This window comes from Trichechus manatus, unplaced genomic scaffold (assembly GCF_000243295.1).
Source record: "Trichechus manatus latirostris isolate Lorelei unplaced genomic scaffold, TriManLat1.0 scaffold00009, whole genome shotgun sequence".
NCBI classification, from domain to species: Eukaryota; Metazoa; Chordata; class Mammalia; order Sirenia; family Trichechidae; genus Trichechus; species Trichechus manatus.
The window spans coordinates 17,207,510-17,223,833 of NW_004443945.1; the positions used below are offsets into that span (position 1 = coordinate 17,207,510).

Genomic DNA, 16,324 nt, shown 5'->3' on the forward strand with positions numbered 1-16,324 from the left:
ATCTGCCTCTTGGTAAATTAGCACTGGTCTTGTCTTCTGGAGACATTGCCATGTCATACCTAAACCTGTGATTCCTTCCTTTAATACTTACGACAATTTCTAGTTTGCTTGCTGTTTCTCCTTGCTCTCCTGCATATTCTACATTTTGTCAATGTCTGTCTTGATGCATTTTAAAGAATACAATATAGTCTAGCAAAGATTCTCAACAAAATTCTAGCCAATAGAATACAACAGCATAACAGAAAAATAATACATCCTGACCAAGTTGGATTCATACCAGGTATGTAAAGATGGTTCAGCATTAAAAAGTCATAATCAATATAAACTACATAAATAATACAAAGATCAAGAATCACATGATCATCTCAATTGATGCAGAAAAGGCATTTGATAAAGTCCAATACCCGTTCTTGATAACCTCACAGCAAAATTGGAATAGAAGGGAAATTCCTCAACATAATTAAGGGCATATGTATATAAAACCAGCTGCCACCATTATTCTTAATGGAGAGAGACTGAAGGCATACCCCTTTAGAATGAGTACCAGACGGGCTTTCTCATTACTCTTATTCGGTATTGTACTGGATGTCTTAGCCAGAGCAGTAAGGCAAGAAAGGGAAATAAAGGGCATACAAATTGGTAAGGAAGAAGTAAAACTACCCCTATTGGCAGATGGTACGACCATATATGTAGAAAATCCCAGAGACTTCACAGGAAAGCTACTGGAACTAATAGAAGAATTCAGCAAAATGGCAGAGTACAAGATCAACATACAAAAATCAGTTGGATTCCTCAACTTCAATGAAGAGAACTTGGAAAAGGAAATCAGGGAAAAAATACCATTTATAATAGCCCCCCAAAAGATGAAATACTTAGGAATTAGTCTAACTAGAAACATAAAAGATTTATACAAAGAAAACTACAAACTACAAAACACTACTGCAAGAAACCAAAAGAGACCTACATAAATGGAAAAACCATGATCATGGATAGGAAGACAACGTTGTGAAAATGTCAGTACTACCTAAGGTGATGGACAAATATAATGCAATCCCAATCCAAATTCCAACATCATCATTTAATGAGATGGAAAAACTAGTCACCGAATTTATATGGAAAGGAAAGAGGCCCCAGATAAGGAAAGCATTATTGAAGAAGAACAGCAAAGTAGGAGGCCTCACACTCCCCGATCTCAGAACCTGCTGTACAGCCACGGTAGTCAAAACAGCCTAGTACTAGTACAACAACAGACATAGACCAATGGAACAGAATTGAGAAGCTAGAAGTAAATTCACCCAGCTATGGACAGCTGATTTTCGACGAAGGCTCCAAGTCCATTAAATGGAGAAGAGATAGTCTATTTAACAAATGGTGCTGGCAAAATTGGATATCCATTTGCAGAAAAATGAAAAAAGAAGCATCCTTCACACAAAAACTAACTCAAGATGGATGAATGACCTATATGTAAAACCTAAAACTATAAAGATGAAAGAAAAATAGGAGCAACCCTAGAGGCCCTAATATATGACATAAATAGAATATCAGACATAACTGAAAATACACAAATAGAAGATAAACTAGATCTCCTAAAACTGAGTTCTTCTAAAAATTAAACACCTGTGTTCATCAAAAGAGTGAAAAGAGAACTTCCAGACTGGGAAAAAGATCTTTTAGCTACAACGTATTCAACAAGGGTCTAATCTCTCAAATTTATAGCAGACTTAAGCACTTCAACAACAAAAAGACAACCCAATTAAAAAATGGGCAAAGGACATGAAAAGACACTTCATCAAAGAATACCTTCCAGGCAGCTAACAAATGCATTGAAGAGATGCTTGTGATTGTTAGCCATTAAAGAATTGCAAATCAAAACTACAATGAGTTAACCATCTCATCCCAGCAATAATGGCACTAATCAAAAAAAAAAAAAAAACAGAGAACAACAAATGTTGGTGAGATCATGGGGAGATTAGAACTCTTACTTCTGGTGGGAATGTAAAGTGGTACAACCACTATGGACAATGATATGGTACATTGATCCAGCAATCCCATACCTAGGTATATATACTAGACAGATAAGAGCAGTGATATGAATGGACACACGCACATCCATGTTCATTGCAGCATTATTCACAATAGCAAAAAGATGGAAACAACCTAAGTGCCAATCAGCGGATGAATGGATAAGCAAAATGTACATACACACTGGAATATTACACAACAATAAATAATAATAATGAATCCACCGAACATCTCACAACATGGATGAATCTGGAGGACATTATGCTGAGTTAAATAAGTCAATCACAAAAGGACAAATACTGTATAAGACCACTATTATAAATAGTTTAGGTTTACACACACAAACATTTTTTGATGGTTACCAGGGATGAGAGGGAGAGGGAGGGAAAATCACTTAACTAGAGAGTAGACACGTGTTAACTTTGGTGAAGTGAAAGGCAGTACCCAATATGGGGGAAATCACAACATAACCAAGGCAAGGGAAGACACTGAGAAGGTACACAAGAGTGAAAAGCAATGAAGGTAAATACTATTAACGTACACAATCCTGCAACAACGGTAATAAACAATGAGTGGATACATAGGTAGATAGCTAGTACACTTACATGCATATACAGGTTTGGCTGTGGGTATTTCTACGTAAGTATTCATATGTGGTGCATGTATGTTCATATATATAATAGAGCACACAGGGACATGGTCATGGAAACAACCAAACACCTCACGGGACTGAGTTACTGTGCTTGAAAGCTAAGGACTGTAGTCTCGGGGGACATCTAGGTTAGTTGGCATAACAGTTCACAAAGAAAACATCTTACATGCTACTTTGATGAGCAGCATCTGGGGTCTTAAAAGCTTGCAAGTAGCCGTCAAAGGTACAACTGTTGGTCTCTTTCCATCCGAAGCAAAGGAGAGTGAAGAAAACCAAAGATTCAAGGAAACGATTAGTCCAGAGGACTAACGGACCACAGGAACCACAGCTCCACCAGCCTGAGCCCAGAAGAACTAGATGGTGCCTGGTTACCACTACCAGCTGCTCTGACCAGGGACACAATAGAAGGTCTCGATTAGAGTGGTGGGGTATATGTAGAATAAAATTCATAAAAGACCAGATTCACTAGTCTGAGAGAGATTGGAGGAACCTCTGAGACAATGGCCCTTAGAAACCCTTCTAACTAGGAACTGAAGCCATTTCTGGAGATCACCTTTCACCCAAATTATAGACCTATAAACTAAACGGCACCTTGAGGAACATGCTCCTTTCAACAGCCATCTACATGAGACCAAAAGGACAGCATACTCCCAAAAGCAAAGTTGAGAATGCAAGGAAGGGGCAGGAAAACCAGATGAATGGAAGTGGGGAACTCAGGGTAGTAATGTGGAGAGTGCTGACACATTGCAAGGAATGCAACCTATGGCACAGAACAGTTTGTGTATAATAAGTGGGAGACTAATTTGCTCTGTAACTACCTAAAGCACAATTTTAAAAAAACATTATATTTGATCTCGTCAACACAGTACAGAACTTTTTACTAATCACATCAGTATTGAGGCAGAGAAATTGTGACGTAAATGGTAGGAGTACAGGTCACATTACCTAGTTGAAGTTTCACAAGATAATCTGTTGCCATCAAGTCTATTCCGACTCATAGCGACCGTGTAGGACAGCGTACAACTGTCCCATAGGGTTTCCAAGGAGCAGCTGGGTGGATTCGAAATGCCAACCTTTTGGTTAGCAGCCGAGCTCTTAACCACTGCGCCACTAGGACTCCTTCACAAGGTAGCTGTGGTTTTGTATAAGTTATATTCCATTCCTTGTCCTCTATAAAATGAGGATAATTCTTTCTACCTCACAGTGTTATGGAAAGATCAAATTAAATAGTCCATAGAAAGTACTTAATCTAAGTGTCCAAAAATATTGTCATGTTTAATTATTGGAATAGTTATTATTAAAATTGCAGATATCCTTATCTCAATTATCTGTTGCTTCATAACAAGCCATCCAAAACTTGGTGACTTACTGATTCTTTTTTGTGTTGCTATGGCTCGGCTGGATGGTGTTGGTGAACTCTCTGTATGGTATTGGCTGGGGTCACTCATAACTGCATTCAACTGAGAGTTGAGCTGAGGCTGAAATATCCAGGATGGCTTTACTTACATGTCCAATGACTAGAGGCTGGCTTGGCCCCTTTCTCTCCAACAGGGTAGTTTAACTTCTTACATGATGGATAGCTCAGGGCTCCAAAGCAGCCAAAGGGGAAGCTGCCAGGCTTTTAAATTATTAGACCCAGAACTGGAACAGTGGTCAGAGACATCTACCATAATTTTGTTCTTAACATAGTTTGCTTTTGAACCAGTGTTAGCCCTTTTAGATTAAATCTTTAGTCTTTCTCGATTTTTTTTTTTATCTTAATAATTCTTAGCTTTATGTCATCTGAAGACTAGATAAAAGTATGGTAATTTATTCCTCTCTCAACTTTATATAGTCAGCATCTCACCAGCAACATTTGCGACTGTTGACATACGGTACACTTTGGGTCTATCATTAGGTCAGTTAGTGGCCTCACTGCTGCTACTCAGTCCTCCTGTTACTTGTGGATTCTGGTTAATATCTTTAATGTTTTAATCCAGATGTATGGCTAATTCAGTCTTCAGCTTAGGGGAGGATGTACTTAACTGCTATTCTAATTCCCAGGCAGTTTCTTATTTCAGCATGAATTACCCCACTGTAAAATAAAACATTTTTAGGGGTACAGAAGTTCCTACTCATAAAAGATGGAGTTTGGTGTAGTATTTTATTGACACCTTGCATAAATAACTTCTCCCAGTTTTCTGGTGTGTGCTTTAAATTTTTATGTCTTAAGTAATTCACCCTTAACTGCACATGTTTATGGCTTTTATCCTCTACAGACATAGAGTGGGTTAAATAAAATTGATAAGTAAAGAACATGATTTGGTAATGTTCTTAGCCGAAATGTCTTCCCTGCTAGACTACTTATTCATGAATTTAGAGACTGTCTTGCTCACCATTCTCAGTGCCTAGCACAGTGGCACTTATTTGCAGAATAAATGAATATATAAATGGTGTTGAAGTAGTAAAATAAGAAGTAGGGATGCCTAGGTGGAGAATTTATTTCAAGGCTGCTCTTAGTTATTGTCAATTTTTTCTTTATTTGAAATTATTTTTAGGATAGACATAAATATATGTAAATGAGCTAGAGAGCCGTTCACAATTGATTTGAATTGTTTATGGAGCCTTTAATATATTTTCTCCTGTTTAATTTGAAATTGTGAATTCTGGTAGTCGTGTTAATCCTTTTTTCATTTAGGCTTTATAGCTAATTCAGTATTACTAACCTTTTGCCTAGCCAATCAGAAACAGCCTACCCCTCCCCACCAAAAGTTACTACTACATGGAGATTTCTTAGAATTCATCCTTAGCATCTTGTTAGTAATGGTTACGATATGTATTATAATGGAGGAAATTATATTTTTACTTGTCTCTGTAGCTAGCTGATGAAGTATTAGCATATTTTATTGTGCTTCTAGTATGGTGTCTGGTGTATAGTGATAGTAACAGTAAACACTGCGTTTTCTCTCAACTTTTAGAGGTATGTGTTATAAGCGCTACCTTACAGATGAGAAGACAACTGAATCACTGAAATTAAGTGGGTCACACAGTGTGGAGTGCCACAGTTTAAACCTAGACTGACTCCAGAGTTTGAAGAGTAATGCATTTTGTGTAAAGACATAGAACTTGAAAAAGCATGGTTACTTTTCCAAGTAAAGAAAAGCCACTTACTATTTAACTGTCCTCTGCTGTTTGGGGCACATCCCCAAAGAGCAACTGTAAGTGTTTGTAGAAGAGTATGGGGTTCAAAGGACAGAACATTTTTTCAACTGACAAATCTTTGACTATGAAGGTATGGGTGTGGTGTAATAAAAATTTTGTTGTCCTGACCAAAATGCTCTTCTGATTTCAGGCCAATAGTTTCAAATATTGGTTAGAATAATTGCAAACTATTTCAAATCATTTCAGGTTGACTTTTCACACCTCTGACCCATTCCTGTAATGCAATGCAACTTGGCCATTAGAGTTAACATTTAAAAGCATTTTTCAAACTATATTTTTGCATGTAGGTAGGTGATATATTTGTGTGTGTATATATATGTATATACATATGTGTGTGTGTGTGTGTGTGTGTGTGTATTTTTTTTTTTTTACGGAGCCCTGGTGGCACAGTGGTTAAGTGTTCAGGCTGCCTACTCCTTAGAAACCCTACGGGAGGCAGTTCTGCTCTGTTCTTTAGGGTTGCTATGAGTTGGAATTGACTCAACGGCAACAGGTTTATACATACACAAACACACCAAGAATTAGAAATCTTTTTTCCTTGAAAGAATTTATTTATTTGGGGCTCAGCCCAGTTGGAAATTGAGTTTACCTTGATTTCCAGAGTAAACTTAGCAGGAAGAAGGGGGTGGTTTTTATTTTCGTTTTGTTTTTAACTTTGCCTAGTTCTGCTACTGGAGTTTTTTCTTTATCGTTCTCCCCCTTAAAAAAAAAAAAAAAAAAGAAGCCTAGTTAATTTTGCCTTCTTCCTCCCTCCATACACTAAGGTGAAAAATAAATACATAAATAGTAGACAATGATCTCATTTCTGCTCACAGTATTGGTTTCTGCTTCAGTAGTATTACTCCAGAGAATCCAAAAGGTTGATCTTTTATGTTCTCTGTCTTTCCCATTCTAATGTCATGGCTACATTTACATGGAAAGTTTGCCAGCCTGTTGGACCATGTTCTTAAGTAAGAGATTGTGCTTCACATCCGTGGAAACATGTAGGTTTTATCAGCATGTAAATAACTACTGGCAAGGACTAATATTCAAGTGTATCATCCTTAAATAGTAAACTGAACTCTGCTGAAAACTGTCTTGCTGGTAGTTCAAATACATACCTCTGGCGTAGGTTTTTTAAATATTTCTGCACAAGCATTTTGCTTTTAAACCACAAAGTCATGTGCCTTCTGCACTTAGAATTGTATATTGACAGGCAATACCAGGATATTAACATTTTGTCACTTTTAGGCTATAGTATTGTCTTAAGAAATGAAAGTTGTTTTATAAATGTTTTTATTCTTAATCACTACTATGTTTCTTTTCTTCCTAAGTCTCTGTTGGAAAAGTTCTTGATCCCCAATGCTTCACAAGCAGAGAGCAAAGTCTTCTACTTGAAAATGAAAGGAGACTACTACCGTTACTTGGCTGAGGTTGCTGCTGGTGATGACAAGAAAGGTATGCTGTTTTATAAGTCTATTTTGTTGAATTTGTATAAAATAACACGGTATGAAGTGGTCTCTTTCTGAAGCATAAATATTTTTTGTTTAAAATGTTTATAATACTGAATAAGGAGCTGTAATGTTCTTAAATACTTTTTCTAGTCCTGAGAATATTTAGCTACTGCCTAATAGGATGTTCTAAAATGTATGCTTTCTGAAAAGCCAGTCTTGTGCAGAGGGATGTTTCCACCCTGTTTTAAGAAATGGTGGTCACAGCAAAGCTATAGAGCAGGGCAGACTTTTAAAAAAATATAATAATGTTGAGATGATTGCAAAGTTGTTTTTAGCTTGACATGGCCAATGGCTAGTATGATACTCCAGGAGGAGCTCCCAATTTTTTTGTTGTTGTTGTTGAAGAGTGTCATTCAATTCAGGATGTTACTATTTCAGATTGGCTGTTAAAGGTTTGGGTTGAGAGATGAAGATGAAGTGCAAGCCTTCATCAATACATTTTGGTATGTTTTATTATCCAGGGATTGTGGATCAGTCACAACAAGCATACCAAGAAGCTTTTGAGATCAGCAAAAAGGAAATGCAACCAACGCATCCTATCAGATTGGGTCTGGCCCTTAACTTTTCTGTGTTCTATTATGAGATTCTGAACTCTCCGGAAAAAGCCTGCTCTCTTGCAAAGACAGTATGTATTTTACCTGTTTTGTGAAAATTTAATAATCCTTATTATTTGAGCACTAAAATACACTTTTTTATCATAGGCTTTTGATGAAGCCATTGCTGAACTTGATACATTAAGTGAAGAGTCATACAAAGATAGCACGCTAATAATGCAGTTACTGAGAGACAACTTGACAGTAAGTACATAACAGCATCATTAAATGGTTTTGTTAAAGTGTTTCAGATACACACTTTAAAGTGAAAACAATTAACTCTAAGATGTTACTGAAAATATGAGAGTAATTAACTGTCAGTAATGTTTTATGTCTAATATATCATGATTTATCTGTATTAGCAGTTACCTTGAATCTTATGCAGTTTAAGGTGCAGATTTTAATTGTCTTCTAAGTATTGTTTCATGAAGCTAACCTAGAGTATATTGAACTCTTAGGCCACTATTTAAAGTTGGTCTCTGAATTTGATGCAGTATTCATGAGAATCATATATAACTTTCTATAACATTTGGTTAATAAGGTTTAAGACATTATGTTGTCTTATAGATTACTAAAAATATTTCCAGTCTCTCTTATTAAATATCCTGTCTGCTGTTAAAACTATGTGAGCAAAACTACCTTACAGGAACTGGAATATTAGACCAAGGACACTTTAATTAATGACATGTCTAATCACATAGACCATTTATTTCACATTTCAATCTAAATGATTACATTTTTTTTTCCATTTTTAGTCACAGAAGAGTTGAGTTTTTAGGGATCAAAAGTGTACTGAGACCTTATTAATGTTTAAATTCCATTTAAAAAGGTACATAAGGTTTTTTGTCCATAAAGTTGCCTCCTTATTTATATAGAAATAGACAGCTGCTGTTGAGTCCATGTGACTCACGGGAACAGACTTATACCCAGTCCTGTGTCATCCTCACAGTCGTCAGCACATTTGAGTCCATCATTGCAGCTATTTTGTCAGTCACCCTCACCTGAGGGCCTCCCTTGTTCTCATAGGCCCTCTACTTCACCAAACACCGTGTCCTCCTCTAGCAGTTGATCTCTCCTGATGACAAGCCCAAAGCAAGCGAGTTGGACAGTGTTCTGTTGTGATCCATTATGTTTTCGTTGACTAATTTTCAGAAGTAGATCTCCAGGCTTGTCTTCTTCCAAGTCTGTCTTAAGTCTGGAAGCTCTGCTGAAATCTGTTCTGGGTCACCCTTCTGGTATTTGAAATACCTGTGGCATAGCTTTCAGCATCACAGCAAATATGCAGTTTGCCACAGTATGACAAAGTGTCGGACAGATGGTGGCATAGAGACATGTAGGGTGTTAATAACTTCAGTTAGAATTTTTAAGACTACAGAATCCAAATGGAAATCTTATTTGGCCTAGTCTCTTACTAAAAAAATGACTTACTATGGAATGTCGTAATGGTTGTTCATGGTATACTCCAGATTAAAAAGAAGAACCATAATGCCATTATCACACCAAAGAAATGAACACTAATTTCTTTATAACATTAAATATCTAAATAGTGTTCAAATTCCAGTTATCTTTCCCTCTCTTTTCTTAACAGTTTATTTGAATTAGGATCCAAATAAGGTCCATACTTAGCAATTGGTTGAGTCTTCTTGGTCCTTTAGGGTTTTCCTATTCATCTCCTTTCAGATTAAATATTAAATTTGAAGTTTTAAGGCTTAGGTGAAAAAATTACCAAGTATCTACTATGTGTCAGGTAGAAGTCTAGGTGTTGGAGATGCCGTGCTCTAGGAGCTTATAGTCTAGTTTTTACTGGCTTCTGTTAGTTTTAGGGCCATTTCTCTCTGGGACTCTGGATCGTCATTATTATGTGTTTCGGCTTTATTCTAGTCCACTGCCTGTTTTCTACAAACCAGTTCTACATTCTAGTGCTAAATATTCTCAGTGAAGAGTTTTTTGAACACTATTGCATAATTGTTTATATTAATACCTAAAAAAATTTTAAGAAAGTATAGTTGGTGGCCATCTACAGACTTAAAGAGTTTTTAGGCAAGAGGATAAGCTCAGTTCCTCGAGAAAGAATGAAAGGCTCTTTTTATCTCTATCAAATGAAGGAAGCACTTCAGTTCATTAGTTTTAATCTTAAGAATTTTTCTTTTCACTGGTTTGCGGTGATGAGGTAGTTCTCATTCTAAAAGGTGGAACTTGGGAACTAGTTACCATGTTGTGTTGTCTTCACTTTTTGAGGGGACCTGATTTAACTGCCAGTTGAGTTTGGTTTCAGTATAGCATGGTATTAATGAAAGTATACTGTCACAGCTGAGTCTGAGTAAGAGGAAAATCAAGGTTCTGGTTCTAGTCTGTCATGTCGCACATGTGTTCTGAGCCCTAGTAGTATCAGCTGTTATCATTATAGGTTGATTGGATCATTTATCTAAGTAGAAAAATTTTTACCAACGCTTACTCCAGTATCTGAGTCTAAATATATTTCAACAGTGTTGTCAACACATAAACCTTGTATCAAACTTCCGTGTGTTTATGTGGGAAATTCAAGAATCTTTGAAGATTGGAACTGGAAAAGAGACATTAGAGATGATTTCATCTTGTCTTATAAAACCCTTTGTTTAACAGGAGCATACAGGCTCAGCAAGGTCATTTGGCTAGCACTGGTGGCCTTGGGAGAAGTCTGCTTTCCAGGCCAGAGATATATTTGGTTAATAAATAAAACTAATGGATGATTGGATCCCTGGTGGTGCAGTGATTAAGTGCTTGGCTACTAACCAAAAGATTGGCAGTTTGAATCCACCAGCTGCTCCTTGGAAACCCTATGGGGCAGTTCTACTCTGTCCTATAGGGTCGCCATGAGTCGGAATCAACTCGATGGCAATGAGTTTGATTTTTTGGGGGGGTGGGAGAGGGAGTGTTTAATGGATGATTTTGGGATATAGAAAAATAATGGGTGGAACTTTTTTTTTTTCTCATTTTTCTATGTATAAGCAACATAAAATTTAATTCTTGAATCAGTCCTTTTATAATTACCTTTTAAAGTGATTATATAGTGGCAAAAGCTTTTTTAGAAATTTTATATTGAATTAGTTGAAATAATCAATTTTCAGGTTTTTTAACCTGAATTTTTTTTAACCTTTTTAAAAACTGACATTAATGAAAAAAATTAATAATAGAATTGAAAATCATACCTCTATGGGACAAAAAACTTTCATTTTGACCTCTTAGAAGATTTGGTTCTTACCTTATTTTGTATTCAATCATTTAACTTTGAGCTATATAAATTCACTAAAGTGTGTTTTTCTAAGCTAAGAAAAACTAAAGTATGGTTTAACTCAGAGTTGATGCTGGCTGTTGAATTTCACTGCGTGTAGGGTTCTCTTTTGGAGTGAGAGTTTTAGTCTCGTCTGTAGCAGAGGGGAGCAGTCAACCTTAGCTCCTAGTCATGGGGCAAGTTAGATGATTCTGCTTTAGTTGCACTCAACTAGTGTATCACATCTGTTTGTGTTGGGGCTCTTCAGGACAATGTTACGTTCTGATAGCGATTGATACTTTTTTTATTAACACTTACCTTTATGGTTTCTTCTATTTTCCCTTGACTTTATATGAATAACCAAGAGTTTCCTATATCTGACTTTGTTATTTGAAGGTGACTCCGCTGTATACTTACATGCTTACAAAATGATTAGGGGGAAAGTAAATGCATTGAGGTTTCGTATTTGAGTTATCTTTACTGCTGATATCTTTTAAGAAAGGCTTCCAACTAAAACTGTTTGCATCTGGTATCTTGGCATATATATATATGAAAAATTTTCCAGTTTTTAGAAAATCAAAAATCTTTCTTTCTTTTAACAGTTGTGGACATCGGATACCCAAGGAGACGAAGCTGAAGCAGGAGAAGGAGGGGAAAATTAACCGGCCTTCCAACTTTTGTCTGCCTCATTCTAAAATTTACACAGTAGACCATTTGTCATCCATGCTGTCCCACAAATAGTTTTTTGTTTACGATTTATGACAGGTTTATGTTACTTCTATTTGAATTTCTGTATTTCCCATGTGGTTTTTATGTTTAATATTAGGGGAGTAGAGCCAGTTAACATTTAGCGAGTTACCTGTTTTCATCTTGAGATGGCCAATATGGGGATGTGGAATTTTTATACAAGTTATAAATGTTCAGCATAGTACTTTTGGTACATTGTGGCTTCACAAGGGCCAGTGTTAAAACTGCTTCCATGTCTAAGCAAAGAAAACTGCCTACATATTGGTTTGTCCTGGTGGGGGATAAAGGGATAATTGGTTCCAATCATATGTGTAGTTATTGTGGGTACTTCAAGGTTTGGAGCACTTACAAGGCTGTGGTTGAAATAGATATCCCATGGATAGTACATGTTGAACCATGTGTGTCTATGGAATACACAATTTCAATGTGCACACCTTTGACTACAGCTGCAGAAGTGTTCCTTTAGACAAAGTTGTGACCCAATTTACTCTGGAGAAGGGCAGAAACGGTTCACATTCCATTATTTGTAAAGTTACCTGCTGTTTGCTTTCATTATTTTTGCTACACTCATTTTATTTGTATTTAAATGTTTTAGGCAACCTAAGAACAAATGTACAAGTAAAGATGCAGTAAAATTGCTTGATATCCATTACATCATGTATATCAAGCACAGCAGTTAAAACAAAAAATCCATGTATTTAACTTTTTTTTAGGTTTTTTGCTTTTGTGATTTTTTTTTTTTTTTTTTTTTGATACTTGCCTAACATGCATGTGCTGTAAAAATAGTTAACAGGGAAATAACTTGAGATGATGGCTAGCTTTGTTTAATGTCTTATGAAATTTTCATGAACAATCCAAGCATAATTGTTAAGAACATGTATTAAGTTGATGTAAGTGGAATAAAAGTTTTATGAATGGACTTTTCAACTACTTTCTCTACAGCTTTTCATGTAGATCAGTTTTTTGGTTCTGAAACTTCTCTAAAGGAAATTGTACATCTTTGGAAATTCATTCCTTATTCCCTCTTGGCAGCTAATGGGCTTTTACCAAGTTTAAATACAAAGTTTATCATAATGACAAAAATACTACTAATATAATTACTACCCTTGCCAACTATGACCCATTCTCTCCTCTTCCTCCTCTCAGAAAAATTAGTTTCTATTTTTGGAGGGAGATTGAACAGAAAAAAAGTAATGTGTTCATTTAAATTTTTAGTATATGGCATTTTCTAACTTAGGAGGCCACAATGTTCTTGGCTCATTGTGACATTGGGTAGCATTAACTGTAGTCTTGTGCTTCCAAATCACTTTCGGTTTTTAAAATTTCTTGATATTCTTATAGCCTGCCTTCAATTTTGATCCTTTTATTCTGTTTGTCAGGTGTACAGGATTACCTTCCTTTTTTAGCCTTCTTCTGTCTTGTCACCAGCCAGTTCTACTTGGTGGCCATGTACTTGGCAAAAGGCCGCATGATCTTTCTGGCTCCACTCAATGTCTATAAGAGACTCTGCTTCCTTTGCTTGCATCCCACAAACTACTTTCCTCATCCTATTTACTGCAGCAAATCTCCTTAGTTGATGAGATTGTGTTTATCTCCCTGTAAGCCCTACCTATCCTGAATGGTCTGTCATTGTCTGCCTTTAAATCCTTTCTCTTCCTCTATTCTCTAAATAATGATGGGGCTAAGTTATACCCAAAGCTCACCCTACAGAATATTTCCTCAGTACCTTGCAGAAAACACCAAACAAAAATGCCATTTTAAAAGAGGTGTATTTTTTTTTCTTTTAGAATGTAAGCTCCTCGAGCAGGGACAATGTTTTCTGTATGTTCTGTTGTGCCTAGTACACTGTAAATGCTCAATAAATATTGATGATGGGAGGCAGTGAGTCTTGATAAGGGTGAGAAACTGAACTTCTGAATACTGTTTTGTTGCTTGTTCCATTATGACCTCAGATTAAATTGGGAAGTATTGGCCCTTTTGGACAATTGTCCCAAGTACTATCTTATAATAAAAGTGCAATGGAGGCCTTGGGGTCTGTTTCAAGAAGAGAAGATCTCTTATGCATTTGGGACAACATCATAATAATGCATCTTCATTCATAGCTCTTTTTACCTTGCATATTAATTTCTCCTGACCTCAGACCAAGAAGGCGAAATAAAGGAAAGTTAAGCTAGACTGGGGAGATGGATCTCATTCAATTAAATTGTAAATAGAATCTGAAACGGCACATTTGCCTATTAGCTGTTTATCATAATCACTCATCTAGTTTGAATCTGAAATAAATTGTAACAAATACTTCGTTAATATTAGCTGTTAATTTACCCTATTTTTATGTAGTAGTTCTTTTCAAATTCCAGCTCTCCTTTTAAAAGATTTCCAACATGAGTTTTTTTGCCTTGGGACTTGAATAGTTTAATTATATATAAAATACCTTATTTCCTTAATTATCCCAAATCCAGGCCTCGTGTCTGTTTTTGTGACTATCACGCGGTAGTGCCAGGAGACTGGAGAATTTAAAACTATTTTTTGTATGTGAAGTATTGGAATTTTTTTTTTTTTTTAAATTGGCCACTTCAGAGTTGTCCTATGAAGAATGGAGAAGCAGTGTGATCAGTAAAAGGATGGACTTTCCTGCAGCTTGGCCTGTTGTCCTGGCTTTTCCAATTATGTAGTTGTGTTACTTTGTGCTATAAAAATTGTACAATAGTGGGAAGAAGGGGAAGGTAAAAGGATTAAAAGAATATATGTCAAGTGGCATAACTAGGGGCTCTTTTTTTTTTTTTTCTTCGTGTCATCCATACAGAAGAGTCACCAGTGCCCAAGGTGTATTTTAAAACTAGTCAAGGCCAACTTGGAAGCTGCAGTCTTAGATCATTTGTGGTCAGACCTCAACCTGAGTAAAACCTTGATTGAATGACTTTGAGGACTATGTCAGTGGTGAGATGTTTAACATCTTCCGTAGGCTCTGGATGAAGATCCAAGAGTTTTGGAGACTTTCCAGCAGTGCTAGCATCATATTCAATGATACAGTTGGGAGAACAGCACTTTATTTGGATTCAAGGCACCATAGTCACTGAATGAGAGCCTCCAATGTTAGGAACTCACTCTGGCGCTATGTGCTCAGAATCATAAATTGCTTTGTTGTATTTTGTGTTACATACCACTTTTAAAATTACAATGGTAGAATTGTATCTGCAGTCTTGAGTTGCTGGCTGAAACTGGACACTTGCAAAATGGGTAGACTTGGTTCCTCTTCTAAATGTGAAACTGCATTAATAAAGTACTTTAATCATCAGTCTGACTTAATAGCAGTCACAGTTTGGTTAGTTAATCGCAGCTCACCTTTCAAAAGGTGAGAGACCTAAAATAAGAGATTGCTGAGCTTAAGTAGGTATTTTTAGAAAATTCACAGTAGACATCTAAGAAAACTGGTTTTCTATTACGGATGTCAAAATGGTGTTCCAGAACCCATCTCAGTAGTAGATCTGTTGTAGAAATCCGAAAACTAAAAATATTGCCTCTGTACATCCAAATATGATGATGCTACTCTCCTGAACCCTTTGAAGTTCACTTTAATTTACATGACTGTTGACCCCCAAATATTTCAGAAGGTGAAAGTTAGTGGAATAACTAACCTCTTGATAGGCCAGCTGTTCAGAAGACATCTATACCTGCTCTGTATTACTATTAATTACACAACTTTGTGAGAGTTGCTTTTTTGTCCATCATGCTTGGACAAGGTGGCTTTTGTGTACAGAAACCAAGTTAATACATTTAAGCACAGCTATTGTCAACCCTAGATGGTGCCAGAGATTTGAGTTGTATTTGAGTTCATTCCATGAAATTACTGAAAGCCCGACCTAACTAGCCTAATCATAATAAGACTTGTCAGAAATAAATTTCTAAATCTAGAACTTTAAAATCATACCAGCATTTTCAGTAGGTGCTTATATTTTCTAGTATTGGTTGCTTGGTTTTGGGTCAGCTGCTAGTCTGTCCAAGAAAGGCTGCTTAGAGAAGATTTTGTTCCAGTCAAGATGCAGAATGAATGGGATTCAGATGGAGATTACAGCATGTACAAAGGCATCAAAATGGAGCTTAGACAGCTTGCATGCTCTCACAAGTGAGAGTAGAAAGAAGAGATGGGTAATGTTCTGTTTTCCTGTGGTTTTCATCTTTAATGATTTAGAATCACATGAGGGGGATCTTGTTTAAAATGCCTGTTCCCAGTACCCAGTCTCAAAGGTTTTAATTTCTTAGGTCTAGGCTGGAGCCCAGGAATAATATATTTTTAGCAAAACTCCCATGGTAATGATGTACAATGTCCACACTGCTGAATACTGACATGATATTTGGGAAATAAGGG

General features: G+C 36.4%; 1 protein-coding gene across 3 annotated transcripts in view; it reads left to right on the forward strand.

The window, feature by feature from the left end:
• The window catches only part of YWHAZ (tyrosine 3-monooxygenase/tryptophan 5-monooxygenase activation protein zeta), a 35,128-nt gene extending 19,875 nt beyond the window's left edge, over positions 1-15,253 (forward strand). For all 3 annotated transcript variants that reach the window (XM_004370725.2, XM_004370724.2, XM_023726028.1), the window contains exons 3-6: positions 7,189-7,312; positions 7,830-7,993; positions 8,070-8,165; positions 11,814-15,253. In XM_004370725.2, the coding sequence (XP_004370782.1) occupies positions 7,189-7,312; positions 7,830-7,993; positions 8,070-8,165; positions 11,814-11,873 (444 nt within the window). In that variant the 3' untranslated portion in view covers positions 11,874-15,253. The remainder of the gene's footprint in view (positions 1-7,188; positions 7,313-7,829; positions 7,994-8,069; positions 8,166-11,813) is intronic.
• The last annotated feature ends 1,071 nt before the right edge of the window (positions 15,254-16,324 follow it).